The sequence below is a fragment of the Centrocercus urophasianus genome, unplaced genomic scaffold (assembly GCF_019232065.1).
Source record: "Centrocercus urophasianus isolate 14NV4802_14NV808 unplaced genomic scaffold, USGS_Curo_1.0 seq_33, whole genome shotgun sequence".
Taxonomy (NCBI): Eukaryota; Metazoa; Chordata; class Aves; order Galliformes; family Phasianidae; genus Centrocercus; species Centrocercus urophasianus.
The window spans coordinates 6,218,538-6,234,395 of record NW_024884900.1 but is presented as its reverse complement, the minus strand read 5'-3'; the positions used below and the strand labels follow the sequence as shown (position 1 = coordinate 6,234,395).

Here is a 15,858-nt window from a genome sequence, read left to right as displayed (position 1 = left end):
GTTCCCCTTTTTTTCTTTTTTTTTTTCCTTCTGGTACATCAGCAGGATGGACAGGCCCAGAGCAGCTCAGCTCTTCTTCCCTCCTTCCCTGTTGTGCTCTGTCAGAGCTCTGCCTTCCCTAGAAGCAGCAGGATGAAGCTGCCTGTATTGTGTGGGTCTCTTGGAAGTTCCTGTACAAGATGAAACGTGGGTAAATAAATACAGTATGTCTGGCCAGTTAGGTGCTGGTGCTTTGAAACTGCATGGCTGTGAGATCTGGTGGTGCTGCTGTTGCAGTATTACAGGGCTCAGGGATATTCAGAAATGAGCAACTACTGAATGTTTGCATCTCTGAAGTTACATAACATAACGAGGACATCTGTTCAGTGCAGCTCTTTTCCTGCCCCTGCAGACATGTCTCCCCACCTGTGTTTTTGGCACAGCATCATCCCTTATCCATGCAAAACACAGAACTGTGGGCTCAAAAGCCCAGACCAAGACTGTAATTTATTCTTTCCCTGTGTCTGGAGGGTCAACATTTCTTTGAGCTTGTGGTGATTTTAAAGATATATTTGCTTGATTTGTTTTGTGCATGGCAAGAAAAGGCTTTCTTGGAAAGGCACGTCATGCACTCTTATCTGAGCAGTCATATTCAGGCTTGATCAGATTTCTTCTGGTCTGCTCTTGTGTTGCTGGCATCTAATAATGGTAAAGCAGAACTCAGACATATCTCTGCTTGGTGTGTAAACCCCTGGAGCCCCAGCTCTGCTGGTCTCCCATCTCCACTCCCCCAAACTTCAGCTGTGCCTTTTCCCCAGCTCTTCTGCTCGTGTCCAGTTTCAAAGCACAGTTGCACTGCTTACAGCCAAGGATTAGTAAATCTCCCTGTGCCTGATGGCGTTCTAGAGCTTTCCTTTTCCTTCCACCCACTCTCCTTTCCAGACTTCTTTTCCTGTGAAGTGAACAGATGTAGTTTTAATTTGGAAAGAACTTTTAACAGTTCTATTTTATATTCAGTTACTTAAAGCATATGGACAAGATTAAATTAATTGAGGTTCAATGCTAAGGTTTTTCACAAAATGTAGATTGAGCTGCTGCATTCCTGAGTCTTCTAACAAAGAAAATTCTGCATTAAGCCTTTTATTCCAAAGGATGGTCTAGGTACCATCACAGCCCCTTTCCTCCTGCTGCTATTTAAATTAAACTCTTGCAAGATAATGGATAGGCTTAAAAGCTTGCAAAGACACAGATTGCATGGCCTTCCCAGCTGATGTATGAGAAGAGTAAACACTATTGTCCCAAAATGGGAAATAGGTAAACAAGTGGATAAATACCTGTATTAATTCAGCCACTACTGGGCAGCAGGCTCCCACATGGACTTGAAGTCCATGAGCAAATGGTGACCGCTGCATCCTGGGGCAGCCCTGTATTTTTCCTACCTGTAGTGGATTTCTTGGTGCAGAAGTAGTAGCCAGGAAACTTAGCATTGCTTCATTTATCTACTTTTGGGAGAACTCAGCAACTGATGTTGTCTACAGGTTTCCAGATGAAGCCCTAATGCTGTATGGAATTAAAATACCGCGGTTGCAGAGAGTGGCACTGATGGAGCTGACAGGCTCTCCTGCATTTGTAACTCAGGTCATGTAAGAAGCAGAAAGCTGTACACTCCCTGGAATTTTGTGTTGCAGAATTTTATTTAATCAGTTTTGTAACTGATTAAATAAATGTTACCTGCTAACTGGTGCTTGGACAGAGCAGAAAGCACAGGCCTTTCCCCTCGTGCAGCTGCCATGCCCTCTGCCAGCTACTGACAGCTTTATCCCAAACCTCATGCCTGAAAATGTTGCTCTATTCCACTCACACTTCCTTGGGTTCCTTCTGCTCCTTCTTTAGCTTTCGGTGGTGGTTGAGTGAGCCAGGCACTGCCAACTCCTGTATATTGCCCTCTCACTGAATTGCAGGAGTTAGAAAGGTGCAGCAGGGCTGTCTGCTGGGGGCACATTGTTCATCCAATTCCTCCCAGGGCATAGGCAGGGCTCTGTAGTGTTCTGTGGAGATGAAATTTCCTATAGATGTGTACAGCAGAGACTACGTGGAACAAGCTGGTTTTGTTGGTGTACTGACATTGGGTATGTGAGCCCAAAATCTGTAACAAGTTCTGTTGTTTAAGAGAAAAAAATCTCAATACTGATCTGCCAGTATAAGTCATCTGCCTGGTCATGGTAAAGTTATGCAATTTTGAGACCAGTTTCTTACAAAATTAATGTTTTCCTTACGTGCTGGCTGATTTTGCCTACCACAGGTTGGTGGAAAGCTGATCCTCAACAGCCAATAAAGCTTAGCCTTGCAAATCCTGCATAGGTTTTCCTTTCCTTTTCTTTTTTTTTCTTTTCTTTTTTTCTTTTTAATGGAGCACATCTGAAAACTATAAACACAAGATTCCAGCTGCTGACAGCAGAGGGAAGCATATTCCTGGTAATGGGCATGTGCACCCACAGAGATGTGAGAAAGCTGTATTGGATTATTATTAATACTGCAGTGTTTGGTTCCGCCTGAATGTGGTTAATGCATGTGCCTTTATTAATCACAATAAGTTCTTGTTGGCAGTGTTTATCAGTAGGCAGAAGCCAAAAATGGGGAGACGTTTTCTCACAGTTTCACAGTGCGGTGGTAAAGAAATTGGTCCCAGTTGTCTCCCTCCAGATCAGGTAGCAGAAAGAAATTAGGACAGGATTACTTCATTTCCATCCTGTCTCAACAAATCAAGCTTATAAAGGGGGAATTTATCCCTTAGTCAGAAACATGAGATACAAGCCAGAAGCCAGACTGCCCTGCCCCTCTGTTGGGGCCGCTGCTGCAGCACTGCTTTCCTTCTCTGCCACTTACAAAAGCGTGCATCAGGTATGTGGTGTAGAATCAGCTCAGTGTTAGAACTGAGACACTGCTCTCTTCTGTGTCGCAGTTACCAAATTGCCTTTCATAAATAACTTTGAGTCCAGTGGATCTAATGTCAGGGTGGGTGGATTTGTGGGGTATAACTCCATCATTGTAGTAACGTACCACTTAGTGGGAATGTTTTGTAACCCAAATGCTTGTTCCTGGTTTACCTCCAGCAGTAATTAAATCCCAGTTCATTTGTAGCCTATCCTCTCCTCCTCTCAGTGGATACACATTTAATTTTGTTGGCCACTTGTTCTTTAAAAACAAAAGGCTCTGCAATTGCTCTTCGATGCTCGTTTCCCAATCTCATCTTACTCCCGAACCATGATGGATTTTGACATGGTCAAATAAAACTCAAATTAATTGGATTACACACTTCACTTGGGTACCTTCCCTTCTGAACAAAAAAACAGTCTCAGCTGTTTTGTGAAGAAGGGAAGATGGATGGGTCTGGAAACAATAGTCTAAGAAATACCTGTTTACATTCAAGTTTTAGGCTCGAAATTTAGTTCTCAGAGGGACCTGGGTTAGATCTCATGCTGCTCTGCTGCCAGGAGGGCATTGCAGACATATACTGTCGTCCCTGGCAGTTAAAAAGATTTCACAATTTCCCTTGGAGATGCTTTCAAACAAGGACATTGAACATTTTCTCTGTTGTTGCCAGTGCTCCAGAGTTTGAAAAGGCTTTGTGATGTGTCTGATAATGTTTCTGGAGATTCCACTGCATGTTGTTGTGGCTGAATCCTGCAGAGAAAACAAACATCCCTCCCATGTTCCTGGTATTATTTAATGTTGTCATCAGTAGAGCACTGAGCCACCTGCAGAGTTTTACACCTGCAAAAAGTTCTCCAGAATTTCAGCATAATGAGTTAAAGGGATGGGTGCAAGGGTGTTTGAGACCATGGGCAGGAAGAAAGAGATGGGCATTCTTCATTCTGGTGGCCTCCAAATGTGGAAAATGTGGACTTCTCAGAGGGTTGACAGAGAGTCAAGATCTCCAGGCATAATCAGGAAACCTGCTGTTGGCTCTATAGTGCTGGCCAGGGGAATGGATTGTGAATCTTCATAGCATCAAGACCTGGGGGCTCCCTTCCTTGCTTTGTGTAATTGGTGTCTTTGCCAGTTGTGGAATTTTCATGCCTTGGTTTCCACACTGTCAAGCAGTGCTGTGGGATGCTCAGGGTGAAAGATGCTGCTGTACAGGTACCCCACGGACTGCTGGCATGTAGGTCTGTGGGGAACAGACTGGTTAATGGTGGTTTTGCAAGAAAAAGGGGTGTTTTCTTTCATATGTAGTTGTTTTTTTTTCTCTTCAGTTACCAACAGAAGTGGTAAGTTAAGCCCAGTGGTTCGAAGATGTGACAGCTACAGAGTGACGAGCTTTACTCCCAGCAGGAGACGACTAAGAAAGATGTGCAAAAGCACAACATTACTCCAGTTTCTGCTAATGGCTTCCCTCTCCCTGCTCTGCTCCCATCTCCACCCGTTCCCCAGACCTGCACAAGCTAAAATAATTATTACTGTACAGCGCAGAGCTACTTTTAAACTGCTTCAGCATTCCAAAGGTAATACAATATGGGTGTGCAGGAACACCAGTTTTTGGACAGAAAGGACGATTCTTCAGGGCTCAGAAGAGATGGGATGAGATCTGGGGGATACAGCCTATGCTCTTGGATTGCTCCTGGAGTCCAGATCTTGCATCCAGAAGCTCTGCCTGCCCTTCACCAGCAACAGGCGCCAGAGGGTTTTGGAGAGAAAGTCCTGGGACTGGGCGGCTCTTGCTGCAGGGGCACTGACTGTTCTGCTTTTTAACACAGATGGAGAACCCCAGTTGGCTTCCACTGTCATAGATACCATCATGGCTGGCCTACCAGGACCACGGGGAGCACCGGGCCCTGTGGGACCCCCAGGTAATGCACTCAGTTGAGCTGCAAAGCTGTAGTGATAGGGAAGAGGAGCAAAGGAGCAAGGAGAGGAAGTGTGCTGTGGGATGCCTGCGGGGAAAGCACGTGGTCCTCAGTGGAAGGGCTGTGCAGCCATGGGTAGTGGGTAGGATGGCAAGAAGTAACTAGTTCTTATCTGTTTATAGAGGCAGATTTTTCTTGAGACTTCTAATGTTTCCTTGCTGCTTTGAGAGGACATACTCTGAGAAGGGAATAATTGAAGAGTGCCTTTAAGAGTGGGTTGCCCTTTGAATTCCTCTGTGGGAGCAGAGCTGTTCTCACTGCTGGTGCAATCCTGTCTGGTTGCTGTAGAGCTCTACTGAGCAGGATCTGACCAGCTGTTCTCAGTGATATCTCTGCACACTTTGGAGATGGTTTGAGCTACTCCAGATTTGCACCTATATAACTGACATCAGAATCTGGGACCAAAATTCAGTAGCAAATCTTTTGTTTCTCAGTGCTGATAAGTGGATTAAATGATAATATTCCTGCAAACATCAGCATGTCCCAGTATGATACATATTTAGGAGCGAACTCACATCAGTTGCAGAAAACTTTTCCTTTCATTATGAGGGCCTTTAATTTATCCTTCAGTTCCTTTATTCTCTGACTTAAGCATTTGTATGGTGCATTAATGATTGAGGCTAATTCAGCTGTACTTTGTACATGGTGTCTGCGTTGTTTCATCTCAAGGGTTTTGACAACCAAAGCAGAGAGGAGTATTACTAAATTCAGACTAAGCAAATATCCTGTCTCTCATTTCCAGGTACAATTTAACAGCTGCAGTTGGGATATAATTATCTTTCCAAAAGTAATGAATTTGTTCTGTGACTGTAAAACAATTTGACCTGTTCAGGCAGTGTTTAACATGTCCTGGAAACGGCCTCTTCTGTGATACAGACTTAAAAAGAACTTTTTTGCTACTGAAGTGAGCATGCAAAGAACAAAAGAGTGCTTTGCTTTGCCACAGTTGGCTTCTCGTTCTGGCTACATCCAACCTCTGTCTCCTTTGTGTTCATCAGCACCAGAGACTGACTCATGCAGACTTGCAGACTTCCCTGGCCACCTGCAGGACTTCCTCCATTTCTAAAACAGCAGTCCGCTCTGATGTTTCATGGATCTAGCTTAAGATTTCTTCAGAGCTGTTATTTTGCAGCACCTTGCTGTCATCCTTCCTGCCTATTTTCACCTTTTTTTTCCTCCCCGAGCTCTAAGAGCTTCCCTAAGGCACGTGTGATATTAGGATATGGGTGTCCAAGAATCCGGTGCATGATGTAGTACTTATGCTGCAGTCTTGTGATCAATGAATGGCTCTCACCCACTGGAGATGAAGTAGAACAATAAAATGAAACGCATATGTTTGAAATTTAAGAGCCTTCTAAATCTCCTTAACATTGTCTCAACTGATGATTCCCCCCAGGACCACCGGGTGCATCGGGACCCAAAGGGCCTCCAGGACCTATCGGAGTCCCTGGATCACAAGTAAGGGTTTTCCTGCTTTGGGCTGAGGGGCAGAGTTGGGGGGTAGGTGTGGAGCATCTTCTCATTTCAGAAAGAGGAGAACTATTTTATAGGTCTTAGATGCAATGCCTAGCTCCTCATGAAAGTCTGTGATTTTCATACCTGTCTTTCATAATGAACTGGGTTAAGAAGTTGAAATGGTTCTACTTTCCAGGTTTTCCCTCAATCATAACAACATATCTTGCTGCTACTGTGTCAAAACATTTCACCGTAGCCTGAGTTGATGCAAAGGATTTGACGTGGGCTTTACTAACATTGTGATAGAAAAACACTGCATTTCCTGTGGAACACATAAAAGAGGAAAAATGTGTCATTGAGAATTCACCAGTTCACCAAGGTGAATTTCTTCATCCTAATTTATTGGAAATAGCACTTTCCATTCAGTACAAACTTCACAAATTCCAATCAGTTTGATTCATTAGATATTGATACCAAAATTGTGGAGGGGAGGATAATTATGGGGAATTGTAAACTCAGTCAAAAGAATGTTTTATGGTGGAAGGGCAAAATAGCCACATGGATGAAAAAAGAAGTTGAAAAAATGAAGGTTATGATGAATAATGAGTGGCCAAACTGCTGCAGATGGTGGTTGGCTGATACAACAGGACTCTAGTTTGGGATGAATGTTTCCTACTGTAGAGGCAAACCAGTGACAACAAATATTTCTATATTAGGTATCTTACTTGAATTAAAGAGATAAAAGTGACTGAGAAGTACAGAAGAGAGAGAAAGTTTAAGTAATTTAGACAACGGATGTGACTTAGATCCTGATATGACAGGTTTGGGATTGCTGGAAATTAGAGAAAGGAGACTTCTACTATGTATTTATTAATCACTTTGAAGAAGCAATGAGAGCAAGTTAGTGAAATTTTGCCAGTGTAGCAGAATCATTTCAATTAGTGAATGCTCTGGAGAGCGGTGAGAAACGCCAGATAGATATGAACACAGTGGGAAGTTTGGCAGTCAAACGACAGTTGCAGTTTAACGTGATTAAATATAAGGTAATTCACAATTCATAAATAGGTTCTTTAATAGAGTCTGGCTTTTTCACATGCAGTAGGCATTATAAATTTTTTATTTTTAACAAGAGACTTGTTTAATTCAGTGTTCCTTGAGCATCCCTCTGCAAACACGCACTGAAGTCGAATGTACAGAGCTGTCAGGTGCAGAGGTCACCTATGGACACTTGAGCTTTGTTCACGCTGCTTTTTGACATAAGGCCAAATCTGGTCTGTGCCCTACCTTGCTTGCCAGCCCTGGTTAACCTCCTCTATCACGCTTGAATCTGTGCATCTTTTGTGGATACAGAGGTGGCGTAGCTAAGCTGCCATCTTGCACAAGTTGATGGTGAGCTGGTTGGACTGACTGCAGGCAAGGAGCAACGTGATAATGGTGAGCAGGGCTGCCTCCCAGATGAAGCTGAGAGAGTGCTTCTCCACTAGTCCCTCAAAATCCTGAAACTGGGAGAGCGTTCCTCCCACTGTCCCTTGAAACACTAAGGCCTGACCTTGTTGGGCCACTTAACTACAGGCTGAGGTTCCTGGCGGCTGTGCTAGAAAGCCCATTTCACTGGATGCTGAGAGGTGGTGGGTAGTGGGGGCTGCTGTTAAACAAGTCAGCGTGAAGCAGCAGCTGCCTGATGCGGAGCTGGGGTTCCTTGTGCTGCAGTCTCCAAGGACTTCAAGTTCAAGTTACTTGAGGTGGAAAAAAGCATCTTGCATACGGTCATGTGGAGCTGACATGGTAAATAGAAACAAACAGTGTTGTTCTCTTCCTGCCTGGTTTCTCACTGCGGCTTCACTGGATGGGTAATTTAAGAATTTGGATCAATTTCTGCAGAGCAGTTCAATTAGTAGAAGTCTGGAGACAACACCCTTCATAACCATTGGTGATTTGCTTTATAGATTTACTCAACCCAGGGAGCAAAATTATTAGTAGAGATTGGGCTTAATTTGAAAATTGTTTATTAGGGTGAGTGAATCGCTTCAAAATAATTTCCACTACACAATCCAATTAATTTTCAGGTATGTATGGTTACTCATGCCACCCACTGAGGCAATTATGAAGAGGGGGGAAAGCAGCGGGGATTTTTAGGCTCACCATACCATCTATTTGTTAATTTCTTCTCAGTCACTGAGAACAAGAACTATCCTGTCACATTGACCCTTCACAAAATGTTATATCAGCAGCATGCAGTTCATTAAGAGAACTAAGAAGAGGGATATGTAGAAAATATAGGGCTTAAGGTATCTGCAAAAAGAGCTTCCATTGTTATTGCTTGAGGGCAAACAAGAATCCAGCCTAGTCACTTAATGCATATATGGGGTTTACAGAAGCTGAGGATCACTGGGAAATGTATTGGCTATATCTTCATAATGGATGTGCAATAGAAACTAAATTCTTCTTGTCATGCATCTCTTCTAGGGCTTACCAGGCTCTCCAGGACAACCTGGGCCCAAAGGCTCCAAAGGAGACCGAGGAGAGAGGGTAAGGTTTTACGTATGTGGAGGGATTCCCAGCGAGATCTGGGTGAATGCCTTAGAAACTTATACAGCTCTTTCAGATTCTGTGGGACTGCAGCCATGACCAATTTTAAATGTAGAATTTCTAAGTCTTTTGCAAGAAAAAAAACCCAAAACAAACCAACAAGATGAAGGTTTCCCATACAGATAAAAGACTGAATAACTTACATAGTGTCTGGTGTTCCCTAAGGAGATAGAGGTAATAAATACTTGGAATGTTAAACCTGGCAGAGGCCAGCCTTCTTCTGCCAACCAAAGCTCTTTAGTGTGGACTGTTTTAGATGTTCTGATGACTTCCATCTGTGATGGTAATGCAGTAAAAGCTCATCAGACTTCTGAACCAAAGTTGTTCCCCAGGTCAAGTGATGCTCTTAATTTATTTAGAAAGTTTGCTATACCTCAGTCCTCAATGAATTATGTCAAATGATAACAACTGTAGCAAGAAGGGCTGTTGGAATATTATTAGCACACAGATGAAATTTAGGAACGAACAGAGAAAAATCTTAACAAGGATATATCCATGTCAGATCCCCACTCCAGCATTTAAGGAAGGGTTTCAGATGGCAGTTTGGCCTACAGCTGTTTCTGTCAAGCTTACTCTCCAAAAGGCCACGGTCTTTGAAACTGCTTCTGAGAAGCACTAGGGACACAAAATCACCAGAGATCTTAGTACATGGTGCAAGCATTGAGCAGTTAGATCTGCAAAATGTGGAAGTGGGTGTAGATGGACTGTGGAACGTTATTGAGACCCTACTGTGGAATGGTCAAAGAATTAAAGAAAGAGAGAAGAAAAATGTTGGCTGGCACCTGTTAGGAAAAAAAGAAAAAGATATCTGCAGTGGTGGCTGTATAGGCATGCTCTTGTGCTGCAGCTGTAGGGAACAAATTCTCTTCCAAGTGCCACTTTTACCATCACGTTGGAGGTCACTGCCTGCAGGTAGGTAGCTGTAGATGACGTGCATCTCCTTTTCTCCTTTTTTTCTGCTCAGTACTCCAAAAAAACAGAGGGGTGACCAAAGGTGCTAAAAAAGGCAAATACAAATTGGTTAACTCCTATTTGGTGACTTTTTGAATTCATGAGAATAACTAGTGAAATACTTATGTTCCTCTGTCCAGACTGTGCAAGGCCCAGGTGGGTTGTTTCACGTTCTCCTGAGGGACTTCACATGAAAGAGAAGGGGATATCTGAGAGTTGGAGTAGATATGCTTTCAAAAAACTCGTATTTATTTGAGCATCTTTGCCCATTTTATGGGTTCTTGGTCTCCACTCTTACATAAGAAACCACCTGAAAGAGAGCATCTTATGCAGGTCACCCACTTTGGCTTTACTAATAGATTAGACTCTAATGCATTTCTGAGCCTAAAGTTCTAATAAAGAGTGAAACCGTAACTGTAATTTCAGTACAGGCTAGCCACTACAGCTTGTTGCCATTAAATGCTAACTTCCAGTTTAAAAAGAAAAGAAGGAAGCATGCCATTTAACAAGGTGTCTAATTTCCATCCAGGAAACTGGTAAGAGCTCTTCCTCAATGATTCCCTGAACACGGTGCTTTAGTTTGTGGTTGGTCATATTGCTAAGAGTGTTTCTGCACTTCCTCTGAAACAAAAGCTGTGATGCACAGTGTCCACATTCAGTACAAATGCTTGAGACTCTGATCTCATGCCTTCCTCGTATATATTCAGAGCTGTACCTCTCCTTCTAGGTTTGGGACAAATGAGATTTTCAAATACACAATGCTTTCCTAAATAGAAAAATGCTGTTTCCTGCCCTTTCTTTCTTAGCATGGAAAGCAGAGCTGATCGCTTTTTCTGGCAGAATTTCTGTAGGACGTTCTGTGTGCTTTTTGTCTTTTGTGAGTGTGGATTTGAATGCTGGTTTTGACAACTACGTGCTGCAATTTGGGGTTTGGTGGATACAAATTAGGGCTGGCTTTACACGGAGCGGAGGAGCTGTGCAGCTGCAAAGAAAAGCAGAGGAGGGTTGACAATATCTGTTGAGGTATGAGAAAATGTTATTATACATTCTTCCTGCTTAATCTCCGAAAGAACAGATGTAGAAAGAGACCTGAAGCAGTCTGAGCACATCCCCTCGATGGCACATTTGTGTGTGCCACTCATGATCAGTCTCTGTTCATCTAATTCTTAACGAGTGCCAGCGAGGGATGCGTCACATCATCCGCAGGCAGTCTGCAGAGGTACAGCTCTTGAGGGCCTGGGATAAAAGATATTTCTAACATCCAACCTAAATATCCTTTGATCCCCTTTAAGCTGATAACATCCTTTTCTGTTCCCCCTGGACACCGAGAACAGTCTGTTTATGTATTTCTAGTGTGTTGTTATGTCTCCTCTCTGTGGTTTGCTGCTTGCCTGTGCTTTTTTCACATCCCTTGCTCCTTCCAGTGCAGAATCCAAGCATTTCCCTTTGAAGATGCTGAGAGCACCTGACAAACTGGGCTTCCTCCTGGCGCTCTCTGTGTCAGTGTGGGCCTTTGTCTGATGCTGTCTGGCTGTGCATTGCACAGGTCTCCACAGTAATGTTTTGAGATGCCCAAGGCCCATTTGTGTTCTACAAAGCAGCAGTGGGATGGACAGAGTAACAAAGCAGCTCTCCCTTTTTGGCAAATGCTACAAAAAGCTGCCGCCAGCTAGATGATTTTTGAGGAACAAAAGGATGGTTTGTTTCTGTTTATGTTTAGGGAAAAGAACCGGTTTCAGTGTGTGGCTGTTTCATCAATAGATTTCTTAAGATGCTTTTAAATTTTGCCTCCCTTTGCCCTGCCCCTGCTCTCTCATGAAATAATCTATAGCTTTTCTCCTAGTTAGGGATTGTGCTCTGCTCCAGCATGTTCTGGGGTGGGCAACCAGAGCTGCAGAGGAAAACAGGGACTAAAAAGATGTTGAAATTGATGGCGTTTCATTCCACCAACACATACGGTTCCAAAATGTTTTAGTTTAGCCAAAAAGAAAGAAAGAAAGCACAGAGAACAATGTGAAAATCAGCACAGCAGGAAAAAGAAACAAATCAACCAAAATACTGTGTGTGGGTTTGATCAGTAGCTGCTGGAGTTAACGCGGGGACGTGTGTGTGGAGCAGGAGGCAGATTAAATCAGTGCTCTGTGGGAGTCCTGGGCTCTGTTTGCTGTCTGGGGCAGCATCAGCCTGTCTGTTTTACTAGAGAGAAGAATGCTCTGTCTTTGTGAGAAACGAATCTCCAGCCAAATTCCTTCCTGCTATAATATAACTGACTGCTGTAAAGTTCAAGAAATTGGTAATCATCTTATGGAGAGGGTACCGAGTGGAGTAGCTCAGTATTTAACTGAGCGTCCCCGAAGTGTGATGGGATTTGGAGCTGATGCTTGACAGAAAACCATGACCCCCTTTTGCTGTCTCTAAGTGATAATGTCAAGGGAAAGGAATTTCTTCTTATTATCCCAAGTGTAAGGTTTTTCATTAAGCCATCTTAATTCCACTAGTAAAAAATGACACTGTGTTCTTGTCAAATGGAAAAATGTCTCCTAATGACACTTACTTTATTTCCAACAGGGGCAAGCAGGTCTGACTGGAGAGAGGGGCATTAAGGGATTTCCTGTAAGTGATGTACTTGCGGGTGTGTACGAGACTCAGTTGGTTTTGGTACCTGCCTGGCATGTCTGGTACCATAAAAACACCAAGCTGGTCTGCAGCTGGTTCAGCCAGCTCTCAGATACAATGCTCAGGTCAACTGACTCCAGCTCAGAGATTTGCTCAACAAGAGTCCTTACCTTAAGTATTCCTCTGCAAATGGAATGCGAAACATAGCACTGAAATGTGGAGTGTGTCAGAGTGATCCCATAGGCTTTCTCCACCTTGGGTGGCTCAAGGAATGGAGCTGGTGTCTTGCAGCTGTGAGTCTTCCTTCTAGAGCCAGAAGTATCACAGAGCAGCCAGATTCCCATTGATTTTTTTTAGGAGAGGAGGTTACTTGCTCTAAGTTCAGTTGTTCTGTTGATAGCTTTTGCCTCATGGGAAGCCCTAACTGCACAGTGCAAAGCAAGGTAGCATCTATGTCTGCAGCCTTACCAGCCATCTTCTGCTAATGGTCTTTTGTCAACAGGGCAGTCAATGGCATAAAGTGCACTGCAGGAAAGGACTGCTGACAAAGTCCTGTTAACAGGTCAGAGGTGGAGAGCAGTGATCAGGAAGGCAACATGCCAATGGAGGAGATGTGCAGTATTTGCAGATCCCCTCTAGCCAAAGTCTGGCAGACAGAATCTCTTCCCTGCCCTGTGAGGTTCCTGGCACTACCAGAACTCAAAGGGCACTGTTAACCCAAGGTACATCAGCTGCTCTCGGTGTCCTCTTGCACCTTGATCTGCCAAGCTGAGCTGGAAAACCTTTAATGAGAGTAAGAGACTTGGCCAAATGATTTTTTGGCAGTAGCTGAACCAGTGCACTCAGGCAATGTCTGCATAGGCACGTATGGCTAGAGTGCAAACAGAGTTGAAGTTTGGCTGAAAGTGAGTGGAACAAGTTGGGTGTCTTGACTGGCAGCATTCAGAGAGATCCTGGTTCCTCTGGGAAGTTTCTCTTCACCCTTCCTTAATTCCATCTCATCATACTGTACAGCACCTACAACCTTTTCTTCAGCCCTTCATCCCATCCTCACTCTCTGCTTTGCAAGTATGTCAGGGATGTCCAGTGAGTCTGAAGAGTCCAGGCATTTCCACCCTATTTCATTCAGCCATTTGTTAGGCTTTGTCTTTAGCTTGTGGCTTAATCTCTTTGTGTCTTCTGTTCTTCAGGAAATGCACGAACTTAGGTTAGGGGGAACATCAGACCAGTGTTCACAGCACGTAGGGATTTTGCTCACAGAAGGCTTAATGAGCATCTTCAGAGGCAGAAAATGATATGAGTAATTAATGAAAGAAGAAAGGAGGAACTTTATGGTGTAAATCAAAGATGCACAATTGCATGTTTGGGGGAGGAGAACAGCATTTCTTTCTCAACGCTGTGGACTAAGACATTGTTCATTGAGATCTGCTGTAGGTCCAGGCCATGGCAGCCAGCCCCTCGTGCAGCTTGGCCACCCCCAGCCAAGTTTATCAATGTGAGAAATAGCAGTGACCTCTTGGGAAGCTGCTGGGAGCTAGGGCAGAGCTCAGGAGTCATCTTTACTGTAGTCCATTGGAGGGAAGTGATTCTGGGCAGGATCCTCGGTCATATGGAGACAAATTTCTCTTTTCTGTTTGTTTTAGGGTGAACCAGGCAAGAAGGGCGAGGAAGGTGATAAAGGTGCTGATGTAAGCATGGGTTTTTACTGTGGTTTTGTTTTGTTTTGTTTTTGCTTTACTTTGTGGCTCTTTACTGTCTTCTAATCATATTCCTTTCGGTTTGTGAGGGGCAAGGCTCCTGTCAGCAGTTAAAAGGGCAGCAGAAGAGATGAATCTTGGTATACAACATACTGCATGCTAGAAAGCCAGGTCTTAGTGGTCTGTTGGCCATGTTGTCAGCTGCCCTCCTGCATGCTGAACACCTCCTCTGCTCCCAAATATTATTCTCCCACACAAAGCTGCTACAAGGTAAGAAAAGACTACCTGTGGCCAGCCTCAGAGCTTGGTGAGAGGCAGAACGAAGTCATAGACTCAGAGAATGGCTTGGGTTGGAAGGGAGCTTAAGGATCATCAAGTTCCAGCCCCCCTGCTGCAGGCAGTGTTGCCAGCCACAAGATCAAGTACTGGATCAGATCCCAGGGCCCCATCCAACCTGGCCTTAATCACCTCTAGGGTTGGGGCATTCAAAACCAATCTGGGCAGCCTGTGCCAGCACCTCACTACTCTCTCAGTGAAAAACTTCTCCCCAGCATCTAATCTAACTCTTCTCTCTAGTTTAAAACCATTCCTCCTTGTTCTGTCAATACCTACCCATGTAAAAAGTTGACTACCCTCCTGTTTATAATCTCCATTTAAATACTGGAAGGCTGTAATGAGGTCACCCCGCAGCCTTCTCTTCCCTGAACTGAACAAGCCCAGCTCCTTCAGCCCATCTTCACAGGAGAGGTGCTCCAGCCCTCTGATCATCTTTGTGGCCATCCTCTGGACCCTTTTCAGAAGCTCCCCATTTTTCCTATGATGGGGGTCCCAGACCTGGATGCAGTATTCCAGCTGGGGCCTCATGAGGGCAGAGTAGAGAGGGACAACCACCTCCCTCTCCCTGCTGGCCACTCCTCTTTTGATACAGCCCACAGTACTGTTGGCCTCCAAGCACACACTGCTGGCTCAAGTCCATCAGGATGAGCCCATGTGCCACTGTTTCAGTTTATTTTATAAGGCAGAAGCAAGATGAGGCTTGCCAACCCTCTCGCTTTTCTGGTGTCCCAATGAAGAGAAAGTCCAAGAAACTCAGTGGCGTTCAGAGTAAACGTCAGGCAAGAGCAAAACCTGTTCTCCAGGTAGTACAGTACAGTTATTAACATAAGCTGCATAACATAACATATTTGACAGGAATATAGTCCCTGGGTTTGGCTCACTGTAGAAGCAGGCACCAAAGTGAAAGGTTTGGCTTAGTCAGAGGCTCTGCAAATGTAGGGTATAACTGAGGAGATTTTCTTTAGAGATTTCTCCTGCATTCCAACTTTACTCTTGCAGCTTATCTCATGTTTTTATGACTTCTCTTGTTAAATATTTACACTGCACAGTTTGGCATTACCAAGCCAACATTATGTACAAGAAGCCTGTTTTGCAAATATTTAGCACTGTTGGTTTTCTTTTCTGTCTTGCAGGGGGAAGGTGTTCAACAACTTCGAGAAGCTCTGAAGATTTTAGCTGAGAGGGTCTTGATTCTAGAGCACATGATAGGAATTCATGGTAAGCCTCGCTGAAGTTTTCTTTTCTATATAACTGGGTCTCTGTTCAGGAAGCTGCTTGATGATTAGATGTCCTCCCAGTGTTCTAAGTCTCTGCCAATGTTACCCAAA

General features: G+C 44.0%; 1 protein-coding gene and 1 long non-coding RNA gene across 7 annotated transcripts in view; one reads left to right on the top strand and one right to left on the bottom strand.

Moving 5' to 3' along the window:
• COL26A1 (collagen type XXVI alpha 1 chain) overlaps positions 1 to 15,858 on the top strand; it is a 157,302-nt gene that overhangs the window by 134,545 nt on the left and 6,899 nt on the right. For 4 of the 6 annotated variants that reach the window (XM_042829905.1, XM_042829903.1, XM_042829902.1 and 1 more), the window contains 5 exons: positions 4,737 to 4,829; positions 6,283 to 6,344; positions 8,808 to 8,870; positions 14,141 to 14,185; positions 15,664 to 15,748. In XM_042829905.1, coding sequence (XP_042685839.1) covers positions 4,737 to 4,829; positions 6,283 to 6,344; positions 8,808 to 8,870; positions 14,141 to 14,185; positions 15,664 to 15,748 — 348 coding nt within the window. Of the gene's footprint in view, positions 1 to 4,736; positions 4,830 to 6,282; positions 6,345 to 8,807; positions 8,871 to 14,140; positions 14,186 to 15,663; positions 15,779 to 15,858 lie in introns of those variants that run through there. The other 2 variants (XM_042829906.1, XM_042829904.1) reach the window with 2 other exon arrangements.
• On the bottom strand, positions 5 to 14,840 carry LOC122166272. The gene is made up of 2 exons (XR_006170758.1): positions 12,668 to 14,840; positions 5 to 9,927 (listed from the first exon to the last, which is right to left on the bottom strand). It is a non-coding gene; the product is annotated as an uncharacterized LOC122166272 (long non-coding RNA).